The sequence below is a fragment of the Mirounga angustirostris genome, unplaced genomic scaffold, assembly GCF_029215605.1.
Source record: "Mirounga angustirostris isolate CCGP_5_RB_7025 unplaced genomic scaffold, mMirAng1.0.hap1 SCAF_14, whole genome shotgun sequence".
NCBI lineage: Eukaryota > Metazoa > Chordata > Mammalia > Carnivora > Phocidae > Mirounga > Mirounga angustirostris.
Window position 1 is genome coordinate 62,716,760 of NW_026991722.1, and position 17,814 is coordinate 62,734,573.

Here is a 17,814-nt window from a genome sequence, read left to right on the forward strand (position 1 = left end):
TACCCAGCAGTTACCACCCCCATTTTTGATTGCACCTCATTAATAGCCTTTTTGATTTTGACTTGGTTAGATTTTATTTTATTCTTTTATTTCTCCAGAAAGCGTTTCTCTAATAACTTCCATGCTTTTTTCAAGCCCAGCTAGTATCTTTAAAGTGATGATTCTGAACTCTAGATCCGACATCGTACTAATGTCCGTACTGAGTAGTTCCCTGGCAGTCGGTACTACCTCTTGTTCTTTTTGTTGAGGTGATTTTTTCCGTCTTGTCATTTTGTCCAGAGGAGAATAGATTAATGAGAGAACAAAATGCTAACAGGGTAACAACGTCCCCAGAAAATATACTCTAAACAAATCAGAAAAGACCTGAAGCCAGGGGAAAAAGAAAGGGAAAGAAAAAAAAAAGAATAAGAAAAAGGTAAAAAAAAAAAAAACAGAACAAAACAAAACAAAAAAAAACAGAATATGATCAAATATGATCAGGCTGGTGCATAGATCAGTGCCACACACTAGATTTTGGGTGTATTTTGGTCTGTTAGAAGATAGTGCCTCCCAAAATTTTAAAGAAAGAAAAACTTATATATGTACAAAAATAAGGGTTGATATGATGAAGGGATGAAATATGACTGTAAAGATGAAAGTTATAAAAAATTTTATAAAAGGAATTGGTAAGAAGTTGCTTGAAAAAAGAAAAGAGGATTTAAAAAAAAGAAGAAGAAAAAAGGGAGAGAATGTGATCAGGCCAGAGACTAGAACAAAACCATACACTGGAGATTTAGGGTATATTTTGATATGTTAGAAGAAACTATCTCAAAATTTTAAAGAGAGAACAACTTATATATATATGCCAAAAATAAGGGTAAATACTATGAAAGGCTAGAATATGACTCTAAAAATGAAAAATAAAAATGTTTTTTTTTTTAAAAAGGGATTGATAAGATGTTGGTTGAAAAAGGGAAAAAGAAAAATTAAAAAAAAAAAAAAGACAGTTAAAAAAAATGAACTTTGAAAGACTAAAGAATCATGGTAAAAAAGCCATGGATTCTATGTGCATTATTCCCCTAGTGCTGGAGTTCTGCAGTTCTCATTGATCGGTAATGGTCTTGACTGGCTGTTCTCGCTGCTCTTCTGGGGGAGGGGCCCATTGCCATGGTTCCCAAATGTCTTTGCGGAGGCGGAAGTGCTCTGCCCTTGCCCGGTCCGGGCTAAGTAATCTGCTCGGGTTTGCTCTTGGGAGCTTTTGTTCCCTGCAAGCTTTCCCTACAGCTTTGGAGGCTGAGAGTGAAAATGGCAGCCTCCCAATCTCCGCCCCAGAGGAGCCGAGAACTCGGGCCCGCTCCTCAGTGCGCCCCCAGAGAAAAGCCGTCAGTCACTCCCATCTCCCCGGTCTCCGGCCGCACTCCGTGCTCACCCGGCCTGTGACCAAGCGTTTCTATCTCTGGCACCCGACTCATTGTGGAGTCTCCAAACCCAGTAGATCCCTGCGGTGCGCTCCTGCCCCACTCCTGCCAGGGAAGGAAGGTGAGTCTCCCCGGATCTGCCGCTTTTTGGGTCCCTGCTGGAGGAGCACTGGCCCAACTGTGCTGTGGATCACGGTTTATGGCCACCCCGAGCTGAGAGCCCGCGCCTGGGCTCCGCCTCTGCAGCCGGCTTCCCTGCTCCGATACCTGGGAGCTCTGCCACACTCAGGCACCCCCGGTCTTTCTGTGACCCCGAGGGTCCTGAGACCACACTGTCCCGCGAGGGTTCCACCCCCCGCTTAGCCACCAGAGTGACGTCCCTCAGTGGAGCCGACTTCTAAAAGTTCCGATTTTGTGCTCGGTGGATCTATCACTTGCCAGAAGCGGCCGACGGAGGCCTCCCCCCACCCCCCGCCATCTATCCTCCTGAATATCGCCTTGGATTCACTTCTCCGCACATCCTACCTTCTAGAAAGTGGTCACTTTTCTGTTCAGAGAGTTGTTGCTTTTCTTTTCTTCGATCTCCTGTTGAGTTTGTAGGTGTTCAGAATGGTTTGATCCCTATCCAGCTGAATTCCTGAGATCAGAGGAAATCCAGGTCTCCTACTCCTCCGCCATCTTGCTCCGCCCCCCCCTTATGATTTTCTTAATAACATTTTCTTTTCTCTATCTTACTTCATTGTAAGAATACAGTATAGAATACATGTAACATGCAAAATAGTTGTTAATGTGATTGGTAAGGCTTCAGTCAATAATAGGCTATTAGTAGCTAGGTTACTGAGGAGTCAAAAATTATATGTGGATTTTCAAATGCACAGGGGTCAGCACCACTAACCCCCACATTGTTCAAGGTCAACTGTATATTATTTTACAAATAAGGAAAAATACAAAGCTGTTTATTTTGAAAAGCATATTGTCAATCATATGTTCTATATAAACCACCATATTGTTAGCGACAATGAAGAATTCTGACCCTTATTTATGAACGATTGACCCTAGATGAAGTAAAATTAAGACATATTATGAAAAGAACTGACAAAGGGTAGTGAAATGAAAACCCAAGTATGCAACTGAGTGACAGTTACTGTGTACTAAAGGGGTGTGTCATCTATTTACTAATGACAGAGCAGAAGATGATGGGCATTACAAGAGTACTAGGTAGAGGTGAAAATGATTTTTAAAATATATAGATCATTTAATATGAAAATTATTAAATAAGGGATGATGAAAATTTTTTTTTCTTATCTCTTATCTTTTACAGTTACTTTTAACCAATTAATGACAAATCTCATCTGGGAATTAGGACTCAAAAAATTTTTAGGTCTCACCATTTAACCCAAAGTGCTGCAGTCATGCTCACTGACTGGGAAAGTTGCATTACTTGGGTTCATGTCATTCATTAGAGCAGCCATTCTGTAGTTTAATAGATTTTAGCTACAATTCAACACCAGAGTATCTTAATATTTGCAAAGTAAAATATCACTACTGGCCCATTGGGAAGATCTATTTTTCTCCTAGAATTTCACATTATGGTCAACATTTGATACATGGTTAAATCTTGACAGAGTAGATGTGAAAATCTTTTGAAGAGTTAAATATAGGGGCACCTCGGTGGCTCAGTGGGTTAAGCGTCTGCCTTCAGCTCAGGTCATGATCCCAGGGTCCTGGGATCAAGTCCCGCATTGGGCTCCCTGCTCAGTGGGAAGTCTGCTTCTCCCTCTCCTCCTGCTGCCTCTCCCCACCGGCTTGTGCTTTCTCTCTCACTCTCTCTCTCTCTAGTAAATAAATAAAATCTTTTAAAAAAAGAGTTATAAATAATGTAAATGGAGCTTCCACCAGAAAACTTCGAAGTGGTATCATTTCCGGATATTTGTGTTTGATCACCAGTTTCTGTGCCAGGTTACATGTTCAGCAGCCTGGCAGGCCCTGTGATATATAAAAATACTTCCATTTTTATAGGAATGTGCTGGCAAAAATCTACCACTTCTGTGAATTATTAGTCCTTTCCTGCTAATTATTTTGAAAAATGCAGAGGTGCAGGTCCAAGTTCAAGTGGCTCTCAACATCTGAGACATACCTGGTATAAAACTGCTGAAAATCTCTGCCTCATTTGGCTACCAGTTTCACCACTGCATTATGAAGCCTAGAGGAAAAATCCAGTTTCTTTCTTCTTGTATTAGAAACTGAACAAGTTGATTGAAAGAATGATTGAGAACAGTAATCACAGAGGAAATGTGATAATAAAGCAAGTAACCAATTTACAACATAAAGATAGATTTTTGCATTTTCTTTAATATTTATGAAAAACAGAAAATTACAAACTGAAAGGGACCTGGTTGCAAACCTTGGGACTCCTATGTCTGGTTTCAGGGGACAGGTAAATCCCTGTGATTTTAAATGACTACTACAAAAGACTAGAAGAAGTAAAAATGAATCAGCCATGTCCCCTTATCTTCAAGTGACATACTGGCACGTGGCCTTCTGTCTATGTGTATTTGTACAAACTGAACTCCTGATGGGCATGCTGAGTGCTAAACAACATTAACATAGGGAAAGTCACAGGTCCTGGATGGAAGGTGGTGTGGAAAATTGTTTGATGATATAACTTCTCCTAGAGGCTCTCGCGTGCTATTAAAGTTAATAATCAGACATGCAAAACTTTGTAGAATTAAAAAATTGTTTTGAATTCCATATTATAGCCAGATCAGGGTGACAGACGAATGATAGCAAGGAGAGTAAGGAAAGGAAAATGAAAAAGGAAGGAAAGAGGAGAATACAGCCCCCAAAGGATGACAAGGCCATGGTGAAAGAAGTTCAGAGCTCTGGGGTCCTGAATCTCCTAGATTTCCTGGCCTGCTGAGCCAGGTCAGGAGAGGTAGTAGGACTGGGAGCCCCAGCAGAATCAGCTCATTGGCCTGGGGAAGGTAGCTCCCAAGAAAAGAAGTTTCCATAACTTCTTTCTCTTATGGAAAGAACTGGAGCTTGGATCTGCAGAGGCCAATAGGAAAATGGGGGGCGCGAGGGAGGGAGAGAGGGAAAGAGGGAGAGAGAAGAGACAGGTAGAGTTTTGTTTGTAAAGGAGCGACTGCTGATTGATGTATTCAAGGAGGAAATATCCTGAGCTCCTAGGCATGGGGGTCCCCCCACCTCCTCGGAGTGTCAGCACTGCAGGGTGCCAAAGGGCATTTTGTCACCATGGACACACAGGACATGAGATACAGGAACTTGCTTTGCAGACCAAATGACCTTGAGTCTAGGGTGCGTTTGTAGCTTCTGGATGCTGTGATGCTCCGTTCCAGATTTCAGTTCTGTTGTTGGATGTTGGTGCTATCAAGGGGACATTTGGGAAATGAGGAATCATAATTCATTATTTCTAACTTCATCTACAATTGGAAAGGAAAAATCCTTCTAAGCTTTGGGCCCATTTCTCTATGCTATATATTTTTCTCTTCATTGTTGCTGTCCTTTGCTTTCCCCTGGAGAATGTAACATGTTTTAGACTGCTCCATATTATAAATCTCATTTAAAAAGTGTTGAATCAAGGAAGTCTGCCAGCTACTTTTGTTTTCCCTACTTTTCTCTCCCTGTTGGACTGCTCCAGCAAAGGGGAATAATATTACCTTACCATGTAAAACATGGTTAATGGCTTTAAAAGAATTCCCCAACAACAGAATAATGAGCTGCCAAAAATATTCTTGGTGCCAAGGGATCTGCATATGTCTGTTCCATTTATTGTGTGTTTCTCATTTCATCATGACTAAGTGCTCACAAAAAACATAAAAACCCAAACCTATAGGGTATGTGGTGTTTGAGCACAGAAACCATATTTTAATATATTCAGTCCTATACCTAACATAGTAAGATGATTAGTAGAGTATCAACAGCAAACAAAGATGAATGCCTGTTGTACGTAAGATGCTCAAATTATCAATTACATTAATATCTAGCTACTAGAAGGAAGTCGTTTTTCTACCATCTCTGCTGTGCTTAGTTGAAAATGTTTATTCTAAGGAGTACGGGAAGTTTCACAACAAAAACTCGTGTTCTGCTTATTTAAGTTTACTTTTCTAAGAAATGTGAAGATGGAACCTATTTCTTAATTAAAATTTCATGTTTTAAAAGCCTGACAGTGCAGTATCACGAAATGATTTCTTTTTATTTTACCTTGATAATAGATTGAGTCTATTAAGAAGGGGGGAGTTTCTTAAAAACTTATTTAAAACATCAATTTAAGAATACACTGAGCAGATCTGGGGGAAAAAAATAAAAATGTAGAAAAAAATGTAAAGGTGCTTTGTTTCTCCCTAGAAGCAAGTCAAGAAGAATAGCATCTGAACCCCCTCACCAAGCACTCCAGCCTCCCCTAGACCCTTCCCACTTGGTCTGAGCCCAGACTGTCTGGTTCTCACTTGGCAGGAGACTCTTAATCTCCCCCACTTCTCTGTTTGGGCCAGGCAGTTGCCTGCTGTCTTTATGTGGTTTCTGACTAGGTTATGTTACGTTTTGCCAGTGTCTTAATTGGTAGTATCTCTGGGGCAGGATAATTGTCTTCCAAGAATTCCTGAGATAGGGATTTTGAATTGTCTTGCCTGTGATTCACAGGACAGATAACATTCATATAGGCCTCCTCCCCTGGACCAGGAGCCATGGGAATTCCTGGGCTGGTTAACTAAAATTCCATGACTTTGACTCCTACTCAGCAAAGCATGTTGGAATTCAATTGGATAAGAGTGACTTCATCTGAGGAGATAAGCCTGAATCTGCTTTAAATGTGTGTGTGTGTGTGTGTGTGTGGTGTGTGTGTAATTCATATCCAAAATGTAATCCTTTAGTATGTATCATATTTACTTAAAATGCTTCATCATAACCAAGTATATGAACCCAAAGCGCACAGTGAAACACAATGTTCATGCTCTCTTGGGACTAGCTCAGTCCTCAGAGAGGGCCTGGGGAAAATACTGCATAATCTCCTGTCTTTCCAAAAGACTAATGCCTAAGAGACACTGAGTTGTCACCTGACAGTAAAGCGTTGGAGACAGAGTTCTCAATAAAGAAACATAGCACCATCCTAGTTAACTGTGACTAGAGAAAACGAAGCAAGGTAGATCTTTAGCTGCCTCTGGAGACCCAATGCTGCATCTACCATTTCCCATTTGCAAAAATAAATTGCACAGAAAGACAGTGATTATCTGCTGTGATTATCAAGCAATCAGTGCATAGCACAACTCACGAATTTCGGGCTAGGTGGGTGTTTACTGAAATCAAAACAATTTTGCCATTGATTAATGTAAAATATAAAACTATGGGTTTAATACAAACCCTTAACTTTTATTAATGCAGAGTTTTTATTAAAGTGGTCAAGTACTCAGAAAATTATTATGCCTATAATGTAGGGAAGAACTATTACATGAAAAAATTATTGAAAATCTTTTTTTAAATTTTTTAAATTTAATTAAATTAATTAATTTATTTTTTAAGATTTTATTTATCTATTTGACAGAGAGAGACACAAGCAGGGGGAGTCGGAGAGGGAGAAGCAGGCTTCCCACAGAGCAGGGAGCGGGATGCGGGGCTCAATCCCAGGACCCTGGGATCATGACCTGAGCCGAAGGCAGATGCTTAATGATTGAGCCACCCAGGTGCCCCTGAAAATCTTTTTTTTAAACCCAGCTGTTCTTTTATGGATTTGGATATAGTACTCTTCAAATCATGTTACTGGAAACAGTATTTTTGCATTCAAGAGACTCCTGATTTAAATGTTTAGCTTTAAAAAGAAAGAAATGCTAATCCTTGTGCTTCAACAATGGTGAGATAAACACCTGGTGTAGTGAGTCGGACCTTCAGAGAGCCATCTAGCTTTCCATGTGCTCCACGAAACGCCGAATTTTAAAGAGTTCCACTTACACTATGCTGTTGCATTAATTTTGACAGGAGAGTTTTACTCATGTTATTGTGACACATTCACACGTTTAGAGAATGTTTTAGTGGCCTGCAGCGTGACCAGAGGAACATGATGGAGAGCTTTGTCACATTGCACGTTATGTGGACTGTTCTCCAAAGGTCTATTTGGAGACTGGAGTTGGAGAACAGTGCATCTGAGGGAAAACTCATCCCACTTAACTCTGGAACCAAGTATGTACCAGGGTGTGCAAAACCAGGGAAGAACTAACTGCATGCTTGATGTGCATCAATTAATTATGTTCTTTCCTTCTGTTTGTAGGCTCCACATGGGAAAAGACATTTCGGCAGATTGGCTTTGAAAGGTAAGCAGGGTTTAGTGTGTTAGCATGTCTTCACTTTTAGGTTCTCATGCCCTGCTTCATTCTAAGTAATTTACTGATGATAAATCAGTGGTCTCACCAAGTTTGTTCCAAAGTAGCCCTTTGTGTTATAAATTTTTCCCTGCCTGCACGCAGAGGAATTTACATGAAAATCCTCTTAAACCAGGAAGGAGCATCAAAGGTGAGTTGTCTAACTGGAGAACTCCATGAAGTCGTTTGGTCTTTTCTAGCTTTATCACTGCCTATGTCATATCAGTTCTATAGTTTTCACACAAAACGATGTATATTGATATTGACATTGTCCCTGTCATCAAAATTGTTAGGTCTTACCACTCCAAGTTGAAAGCTGGGATCATGGCACTCCTAGCTAAAAGCTCCTAAAATGGACTCATTATAACATCAGACAAAGTCGAGGTAGGGTCGGTAAGGTTACTATCCCACCTGCCTTGGAACTCAGTGGCAGCCTGTGGGACAGATCCCTCCCAGTGGCGTTTAGTGTCCTCTGGAGCTCGCTGCGTCGGTGCAGCTATTGGAATAGAGAAAATGATTTTTTTTAATTTAATTTTATTATGTTATGATAGTCACCATATGATACATCATATTGTTTTCATATAATAACCAGTGCTCCATGCAGTACGTGTCCTCCTTAATACCCATCACCAGGCTAACCCATCCCCCCACACCCCTCCCCACATTCTTGTTTTGTTTTTTTTTTGAGAAAATGATTTTAATTTCTTTTTTTAAATCTAAAAGCAGATTTTGACTGGTTCTTTTTATCATATTGAAAACCTGTTCTTATGTGTATTAATCAAGCTGACCGAGTGCTTAGAGAAATGATAAAATACTTTAAAATGCCTTTCTCCAGTAGCAAGAGAGAATAGCTCAGCACAAGGCTGACTGTGGTGGCATTTCCTGTACCATTTTTTATTTGATTCAAAGATTTATTTCTTTCTCTACATAAACTCCCACTGAATCAGCACCATGGCCGTAGGTCTCACAGGAAGGCTATTGCAGGAGGTTGGCTTGAGTTGGGCAGATCTCACAGGCCAACTTAAAGCATAAAAAATCCTGTCACTCCTTCATTTCGTGTGAAATCTTTTCCCAAAGCAGCTTTCTCTTGATTCTCTCTTCATATTATGACAAACACAGAAGCAAAGGGGAGAGAATAACAAATTGAACGTCATTATCCAGCTTCAGTAGGACTTTGTCATCCTTCCTTTGTCTATTTTGGGGGCAGTAGGGGTTAAAATATTTTTAAAGGAAATCTCAGACGTCATGTCATTTTGTCCCTACATAGGTTGAGGACACATCTCTGAAAAAAAAAAAGTGGGTATTTTCTTCCAGAATCATGATGCCACTATCATGCCAGATACCAATAACAGTAAGTCCTTGGCATCATGTAGTATCCAGTCGATGTTTACATTTCCTGACCATTTCAGAAATGTCAAGTGCAGGTACTGGTTTGAATCGCCATGCTACTGAAGCCCACACATTCCAGCTTGTTGCTACAGCTCGAGTAACAATTCCCTCCCAGCTTCATTTTGGTTTTTTTTTTCATGTCATTGACTTGTCAAGAAACCTGGTCAGTTGTTGGAAGGTCTCACATTCTGGATTTGTCGGTTTGTGGTATTGTTTATCTTGTTATTCTATCCCCGTTTCACTTACATTCACTTTGTTCCCTTTTGGTCACGGGGAACAACTTCACATTGACTTTTTGTCCTTTTGACACAGGACCACCAGTCTTTGATAGTTTCTATGTTTCTAGTGCAACTAGATGTACAAGCCCATCCAGTATTCCAGACCTGACAAGGAGCCTCTTTTCTTTGTGGAGAATGGTATTTTGAAATCACAGTCTAAATACTAGGGACCCCATCATATCTGGACTGTCATGTTTCTGGGCTATTTCAATATATGTTAGAGCTAGAAAATACCTTTTTTATTTTTTTTAAGATTTTTTTTCTTTATTCATTTGAGAGAGCAAGACCATGAGCAGGGTGAGGGAGAGAGGGAGAGGGACAGACTCCCCACTGAGTGGGGAGCCCAACTCAGGGCTCAGTCCCAGGACCCAGGGACCATGACCCGAGCTGAAGGCAGATGCTTAACTGACTAAGCCACCCAGGCACCCTGAAAATACCTTTTTTAAATAAAAAAATAACCTGAATTCTTACATTATTTCCAAGTCAAACATAGCCTTACAGAATTTTTAACTTCTCTGGCACCACATTTGCATTTATTTTCTTTTTCACTAAAAATCTTGGTTCTTAAAAAATACAAACACTAATATTACCACTCGTAATAGAAATATTAAATGAAGTTTTTATTTTTTTTTTGTTTTTTGAAAAGATTTATTTATTTGAGAGAGAGAGAGTGCTTGCGGTCGCATGCAAGTGGGAGGAGGGGCAGAGAGAGAGACTCTCCTGCAGACTCCCTGCTGGGCATGGAGCCCGACTCAGCTCGATCTCACAACCCATGAGATCATGACCTGAGCCAAAACCAAGAAGTTGAATGCTTAACTGACTGAGCCACCCAGGCGCCCCAAGAATATTAAATGAAGTTTTAAAATTTGCTTTCGGTCTTCATTTTATATTACATTAAATATGTACAATTAAAGACTCAAAACTTAAGTTGCTTAAGTTTTTTTTTTTTTTCCTATGCGGTCATATTCTAACTTTTATATATAATTTGGTTCATTTGTTTCAGAATCTTTTCAATTTTAATGGATTTTTAAAATTTCATTTTATTTTTGAATATATAACATTTATATGTCTCCAAGTACAAATTATATGTTTATATATATATATATATATAAAGTGTTTTCAGAGGAATGTCACATGCATCCCCTGCCCCCGCATCCTATGCCTTCTTCCTTCCCCAGTTGCATGGTTATTAGCTTTTGGTTTAAGCTTTCAGTGTTTATTTTCACATATGCAAGCTGATACTTACATATAACTGTATCCTCGCCCTGTTCTTGTGTGAAGAGTGGCATAGTATATATATTATTCTGCCCTTTGATTTTTTTTCACCAGGAGTATATCATAGAAATCATTCCCCATCAGTGTATATAGGTATTCCTCACTCCATTAACTCGTAGTTTCCACTCCTTTAGGTGGATGAGCCAATATAAAGGATGAGCTTGGTTAAATCAGGAATCTCATCCAATATCAAGCTTTACTAATAATTTTAAGGATTCAAGTGACCAGGGACACTGGTAATGGAGGGAGAAATCCAGGGAAGATATCCCATGTGGCTCCTCACATCCTTCTTTTTGATATCATATATATATACTTTTTGGCCCAGAGAGATAGATGAGATTTCCACTGAGATTTGCAAGTCCCTCACATAGTAGGAAACATGATTTTGCAACATCTCCAGGTTTACACCTAAGAAATTTGAAGAGCTCATGTGATATTCTCCAGAGAGTTATAACTCATCAATCTATGATGAGGATTTTTTTATCATAACGTCCTAAACCAGGACTTTCCTGCTTGATGAGGACTCTTCTCCTAGAAAAAAAAAAAAATTATTATTATTCTCTTTGTCCAGTGATCTAGTTAATATGTATACAAGAAGCCTAAATCAGGTCACTTTCCTTCTTCCCTCAACCCCAGTATCTCCTTGGTAATCAGAGGAAAATGTATCACAAGCAACTTGCTTTAACTCCTTCTTTTCCAGTACATCGTGGGGGAACATTCAGGCTATTTTCAGTCTTTTGCTCTTACAGAAAAATGTTGTAATGAATAACCGTGTGCATACTTGTGCTTTTGCCAGATATCTTAGGGATTAGATTCCCAAGGACAATCAATGAGTAAATTATATGGAATTTTGCTAATTTTGCCAAGTTTCACTCCCTAGAGTTTCAACAATTTGCACCCCTGGTAAAAATGCATGAGAGTATTTCCCCAGTGCCTCACCAACAGAATATATTGTCAGACTTGAGATTTTTGCCAGTCTGATAGATGAGAAATGGTATCTCAGCGTCCTTTTAATTTTCATTTACCCTGCATCATTTTTCCATAGAGTGAAGAACAGGTTAAGATCTTTTCTGTCAACTAAGTGAAGCACTTTGAGCAAGAGCTTCTTCTCAGATGGTTAAGGATTCATTGATCAACAGTATTTGGCAGTTGAAACATTTTCTTCCTAGCTTATATGACCTTAACCTTTCCCTTACTTGAATAGTGATCTAATGAGACAGCTACCGTGTACCAAGCACTATGTTAAATAATTTCTACAATCCGTACAGCAACCTCACAGACCAGGGATTGGCAAACGGTACTGTAAAGGACAGATGGTAAACATTTTAGGTTTTACGAGGCATACAATTCCTGTTGTAATTTCTCAACTTTGCCTCTGTAGCATAAAGCAGCCATAGACAATGAGTATGGCTGTATTCCAATAAAACTTTATTTACAAAACCAGCAAGTGGCCATCATTTATTGACCGCCCCCACTGTAGCTTCTGGTTGCCCACTCACAGGTAAAGAAACTCAAAGAAATCAAGTAGTCTACACATATAGTCATGGCCATTGACCTGCATTAGTACTGACCTACATTCTGTTCTATTTTTGCCTAGTTCCAAAGATGAAGGTTTTTAGACCAGAACACCCTAAAATCTTGATTATAGGTCTCCTTTGTTTTATGTTGTTTTATGTTTCCTATCCCTGTACCTCTGGGCATGTGGTCTCAAATCACAATCTTATTGGATATTCTCATTTGAATAAAGCCAGACAGTATAAAGTTCATATTACAATGCCTCCCTAAAATTGTTATACTTCCAAATAGATGTACAAATAAAAATATTGTTAAGGAGTATATCAAGTGCAGTGCTTTATTTTCAAACCGTAATCTCAGCTGGGTAATCATCCTGATTTTTAGATGTTACCTTAAAATGTCATCTTGCATTTTCCCAGATTATCCTGTGTTTTCTCACTGAAACACAGTGAGTGCTCTCTGCATTGTACCTGCATCTTAAAATATAGAACAAATATTGTGCATTTACAGTTATTGTGCATTTACAGTTGCAAAGATTGTGTCAGGCAGTGCTGTTAAATGTGCTTTTTTCTTCTGGAGTTTTAACCTCTTCTTTCTCTTAAAGGGAATTCCAATTATATCTTAAATGAAGCTACCTGGTTTTTTAGAGCGATTATATAGAGATATTGATCCTTTCATTGCTATGTTCTTTGAAGTTTGCCCATCAATCTGTTTGCTAGCAGATTATATTAAAGTGGCCACATCTAAAGAAAAGAAGTGACTGAGTCAGCTAAAGCTTCAAAGTCTTCTCTAAGAATAAGAAAGCAAAGATGCCCTTTGTTGTACATTTTGTAACTGAAAGGAAGACTCAGGGATCTGTCCTACCTGCTCTCCTTGCAGGAACACTGCCATGAGATGGTGTTCAGCCATTTCCTTTCTAGAATCTGTGGGATTATATACATTATCTCAGAATAAGTACACATCATCAGAGTTTATGTGGTTCAAGAAAATATGTTATATTCATCTTGTAGACAGTCACATTGTCCTTCTGTGGGGGGACATCAGGAGTTTATTTTAGGACTTCATTATAGGAGTGTGTTATAACATAATTTGGTATAGGTTCATGTGTCTTGGATGTGACCTCCCATACCCCCTCCCCACTCCTGCTACTATAATATCTATATTTGCATAACAAAAACAGACATCCGGTTTTTGGTGTTTTGTCTTTGTTGCTATTGTAAAGAAAAAAAAATCTGTGCCTAACATTTGGTCTCAATCAGAAAGTTCATCTTCCTAGGCACATTGTCTAAGTTTATGATTGTAAATCACAGTCACTCATTAATCTCTATTAAAGTGATGCACATGGGCTTGGCTTTGTAAATTCATTAATATTCTGCATGTTCCAAACAAGTATATCCACTAGGGAATGGCCCACATTTTCAATGGCTTAATGCAACAAATGTTCCTTTCTCACTCACACAAAATCTAATGAGGCCAGATTTATCTAGGAGGTGGCTTGCCTTCTACATGGAATGCCATTCTTTGGCTTCAGTCCTGTGGCAGTTCTGTCTCAACATGATGCTGCTGAGTTTGCTTAAGCCTGGAAGGTGAGCTTGGAGGAATACACACTGGCTCCTAAATGTTTCCACTTGGAAGTGGCATTGGTCACTGCGACTCACAGTTTATGGCCCAAAGAGAATCAGCTTGTCAATTTAGGGAGAAGAAGAGGTGCCGCTCTGCCATATATCCAGGAAGGAAACGAGAGGTAGAAATAGATCTTGGGTACCAGCCCTTTATCTGTTACATCATTTGCAAATATCTTCTACCATTCCATAGGTTGCCTTTTAGTTTTGTTGGCTGTATGCTAAGTGAAATAAGTCAAGCAGAGAAAGACAATTATCATATGGTTTCACTCATATGTGGAACATAAGGAATAGCACAGAAGGACCACAGGGGAAGGGAGGGAAAACTGAATGGGAAGAAATCAGAGAGGGAGACAAACCATGAGAGACTCTGGACTCCAGGAAACAAACTGAGGGTTACAGAAGGGGAGGTGGGGTGGATGGGGTAACTGGGTGATGGGCACTAAGGAGCGCATGTGATGTGATGAGCACTGGGTGTTATAAGCAACTAATAAATCAATGAACACTACATCAAAAACTAATGATGTACTATATGTTGGCTAATAGCTAGAAATAGCAGATGGTGTTAGTAATATCTATCACAATAAACTCTGAGCAATGTCTGAAATGGTTTATCTCTTTCCAAAGCTGCACTTTTAATCTGAGAAGAAAATATTTTAGCAAGTAAATAGGCTCATGCATAGTAAATTGCCAAAAGAAATAAAAGTTCCTACTTTCTGGGAAATCTTATTGCTACCTATTTTAAAATACTAATCTTTTACTGATCTCTCACCCCTTTTTACTTAAAATGCAGAGAACGTATTCTTAACGAATCTGTAGAATTAGCACAGAACCTCAGATGATGTTATTACTCCTGTACTGCTTGTGACTTTATTTGATGCTCTACTTGAATTGTGGAATGAAGTTTTTTTCCCCTTCAAAGAATCTTTTAAAATACAAATAATCCTGAAAACAGTCTGTTATGGTGAAATACAAATATTCCAAGGATTTTTTTTTTCCCAACGTAGACATAATTCAAAAAGCATGGCTTTGTCTCTGGGGGGTTGGGCAGCCTTCCACAGCCTGTCTGTCGTCACACTCCTCCCTAGCGTCTATCCCGTAAGGATCTTCCACCCACCATGCTGGTTTTAAACATTACTGTTTTTGTGAAACCTTTCCCGATGGCTTCCTCCCAGCACCTGACCTCTTCCATCACACTTCATACATTCTTCTACTATGGCATATTAGGACCATATTACGGTGGATGAAATGTGGACATGTTTTGTCAAAGACCTCACATTGTGTGACATATGGACACATTGTATTGAACCTTATTTTCCGCATTTCTCTTCCTTTGACCTTGAAGTCCGTGAGTGTGTGGAGGATGGGACTGTCTCGATACCCTGGTGCCCAGGGCACTCTTGCCGTGTGCTAGCTCATGAGACATGTCTTGAGTACAGAACCGAGTCCTCCGTGGGGAGGGGCCCTGGGGTTTGGTTGGAGAGTAATTATGTAAGCGTGGGCTTCTTGGGAAGCAGGAGACCAGGGTCCCGGCATCTCTTTTTCACTGCTCTGCAGCGGCTTGTGGGAGGATAGGGCAGGCTGCAGCTAAAGCCGGCTCATCCCTGAAAGCATAGGGACGAAGACGTGGCTTTATTCTGTGTGTCAGTGTGAGCGATTACTTAATTCACTGACCTTCGTATTAATGTGGAGTATTCTGAGTCTCTCTTCGCAAACAAACGGAGTCTGATGTTCTGGGTTCGGCCCCAGCTTCTCCCCATCATAGGATCCCTACAATAAGAGTGAGAGCGACACCAGGACAGGAGCCATGTCTGTCTTGTTTTTTCGTTTTTTGTGTTTTTTAAAGATTGTACTTATTTATTTGAGAGACAGAGCAAGTGAGAAAGAGGGGAAGGGAGAGGGAGAAACAGACTCTCCTGCTGAGCAGGGAGCCCGACACGGGGCTCCATCCCAGGACCCCGGGATCATGACCTGAGCTGAAGGCAGACGCTTAACGACTGAGCCACCCAGACGCCCCCCCACGTCTGTCTTGTTAACCGAGACGCCTTGCACCTAACTCACTTAGGTGAGCAAAGTGAAATGGTTGGAAAAGGGAATTTATGAGTGAGGACCTGATTCTGTGGCAACAGAACCAGAGGATGGCTTAGCAAACATCTTTGTACTGTGTTACATTGGCTTTGCCCCATTCTTGCCTGTGGTCCTTTCAGGACACTGCGGTTGTTCATGCCCAGCCCCTATCTCCTTCCAGAGACTTCCCCTAACCCCACTGACCACCATCTCAGGGTCCCTCTTCTGTCTTCCTATTCCCAACTGTCTTTTAGAACAAAGCCATGGAGTATGTTCATAATCTTATATGTACTTGTCTGAGTCTTAGACTAGACCTACCCTTCTGAGGGCAGGACCTCTGTCTGGCCATCTTATAATCTCCAGTGTCGGTTCAGGAGGTGGCAAATAATAGGCACTTAATAAGTGTTTGATAAATAAATGGCCTTTCAAATAAATATTAGTGTGTCATTTCTCTATTGGCCCAGCCCCATGGAATCTATTCTTCTTGATAAATTGTAGTTTCTGTTGGCTTTGGAGAATGAACAGATTCCTTAGGAAATGTAAGGCCAGTTTTTAAATTCTTTTTTCTCCTCCAGCTTTATGTGTAACTCATTAGCTGTGTTACTGAAATTAATGCTGTTTCTGCAGGGAATCCTATGTAAACTGTTGGAAAATAATGCAAAGCTACACGCCAGTGATGGATTTATGATGTGTTTTTGTATATGAAAACTTGCATCCAAGAAATGTGATGGTTAAGTGGAATCAATTATGACAGAAACAAAGGTATCAATTTCTATAGTCTCTGCTATATCTTCCTGAATTTTTTTACCATATTTTTTTAGTTTTTTTTTTAATTTTTTTATTGTTATGTTAATCCCCATACATTACATCATTAGTTTTAGATGTAGTGTTCCATGATTCATTGTTTGTGCACAACACCCAGTGCTCCATGCAGTATGTGCCCTCCTTAATACCCATCACCAGGCTAACCCATCCCCCCACCCCCCTCCCCTCTTCTTCCTGAATTTTTTTAAGTTAAGGTCATAAGACTGTAGGATAAAATGGATAATGTTGAATACCTATTCATTTAGATCAGGGCAAGTATTTCTTTATACTGCCCCTCAGAGAAGCATACAGAAGGGAAAATACATTCAATCCAAGTCACACCATTGCTGTAATCTTGTGGTCTGTGGAGTCAAACAGAGGAAGTCGTAGCTGGGCTTTCACAATGCCCCATCACACTCATAGCAGTGAAGCCAGCAGAAGTGAGACATGCCTGATAGAAGTTTCTTGATTAAATCAACCCTGTTGTGGTGTTGGCTTTCTGAGAGATGAGCTACTCAAGTCTTTAATTCCTTCAGACTACGAATAAATATTCCTGGAAGCTTTAGCAAGCTATTTTGAAATTATGATAAAAAATTTTTGTCAAAGTAATTTATATGCAGGAAATGACCTAGATAAAAAAGACACATCTATTTTGGTTTTAAAATTAAGCCCAACTTATGTGTTTATTCACTTATCATTTGCATATTTTCAAACCTCTACTTTGTGCCCACCTCTGGGCTAGATGGGGGTTTTCAGAAGAACATGGCGAGGGCAAGGGAGTTCGGTTTTTTAAGAGACCTACTGAACACTGGCCTCTCTGAGAGGCACTCTGTTCATCTGATCTGATGCATTCTCACAACATTCTGGAGTGGCTTCTCCTGACTTACGCTAGGCTATCTAACAAGCTCAAACCCCAGTGACTTATAAGACCAGGGGCTTATTCCTTACTCATATCCGACGTCGGCTTCAGAGGCTGTGGAGCAACTGTGGCTCTTCTCCGAGAGCCTCTTTCATTCTGGGATCCAGGCTGAAACAGAGCCTTCACTTGGCATATGCCCTTCTTGTGGCTGGGGAAAGTCGCGATGGCCAAGGCAAG

The 17,814-nt window shown here is 40.0% G+C and overlaps 1 protein-coding gene across 3 annotated transcripts in view; it reads left to right on the forward strand.

Moving 5' to 3' along the window:
• The window catches only part of PIEZO2 (piezo type mechanosensitive ion channel component 2), a 503,601-nt gene that overhangs the window by 232,133 nt on the left and 253,654 nt on the right, over nucleotides 1-17,814 (forward strand). For all 3 annotated transcript variants that reach the window (XM_064578003.1, XM_064578004.1, XM_064578002.1), the window contains exon 4: nucleotides 7,678-7,720. In XM_064578003.1, the coding sequence (XP_064434073.1) occupies nucleotides 7,678-7,720 (43 nt within the window). The remainder of the gene's footprint in view (nucleotides 1-7,677; nucleotides 7,721-17,814) is intronic.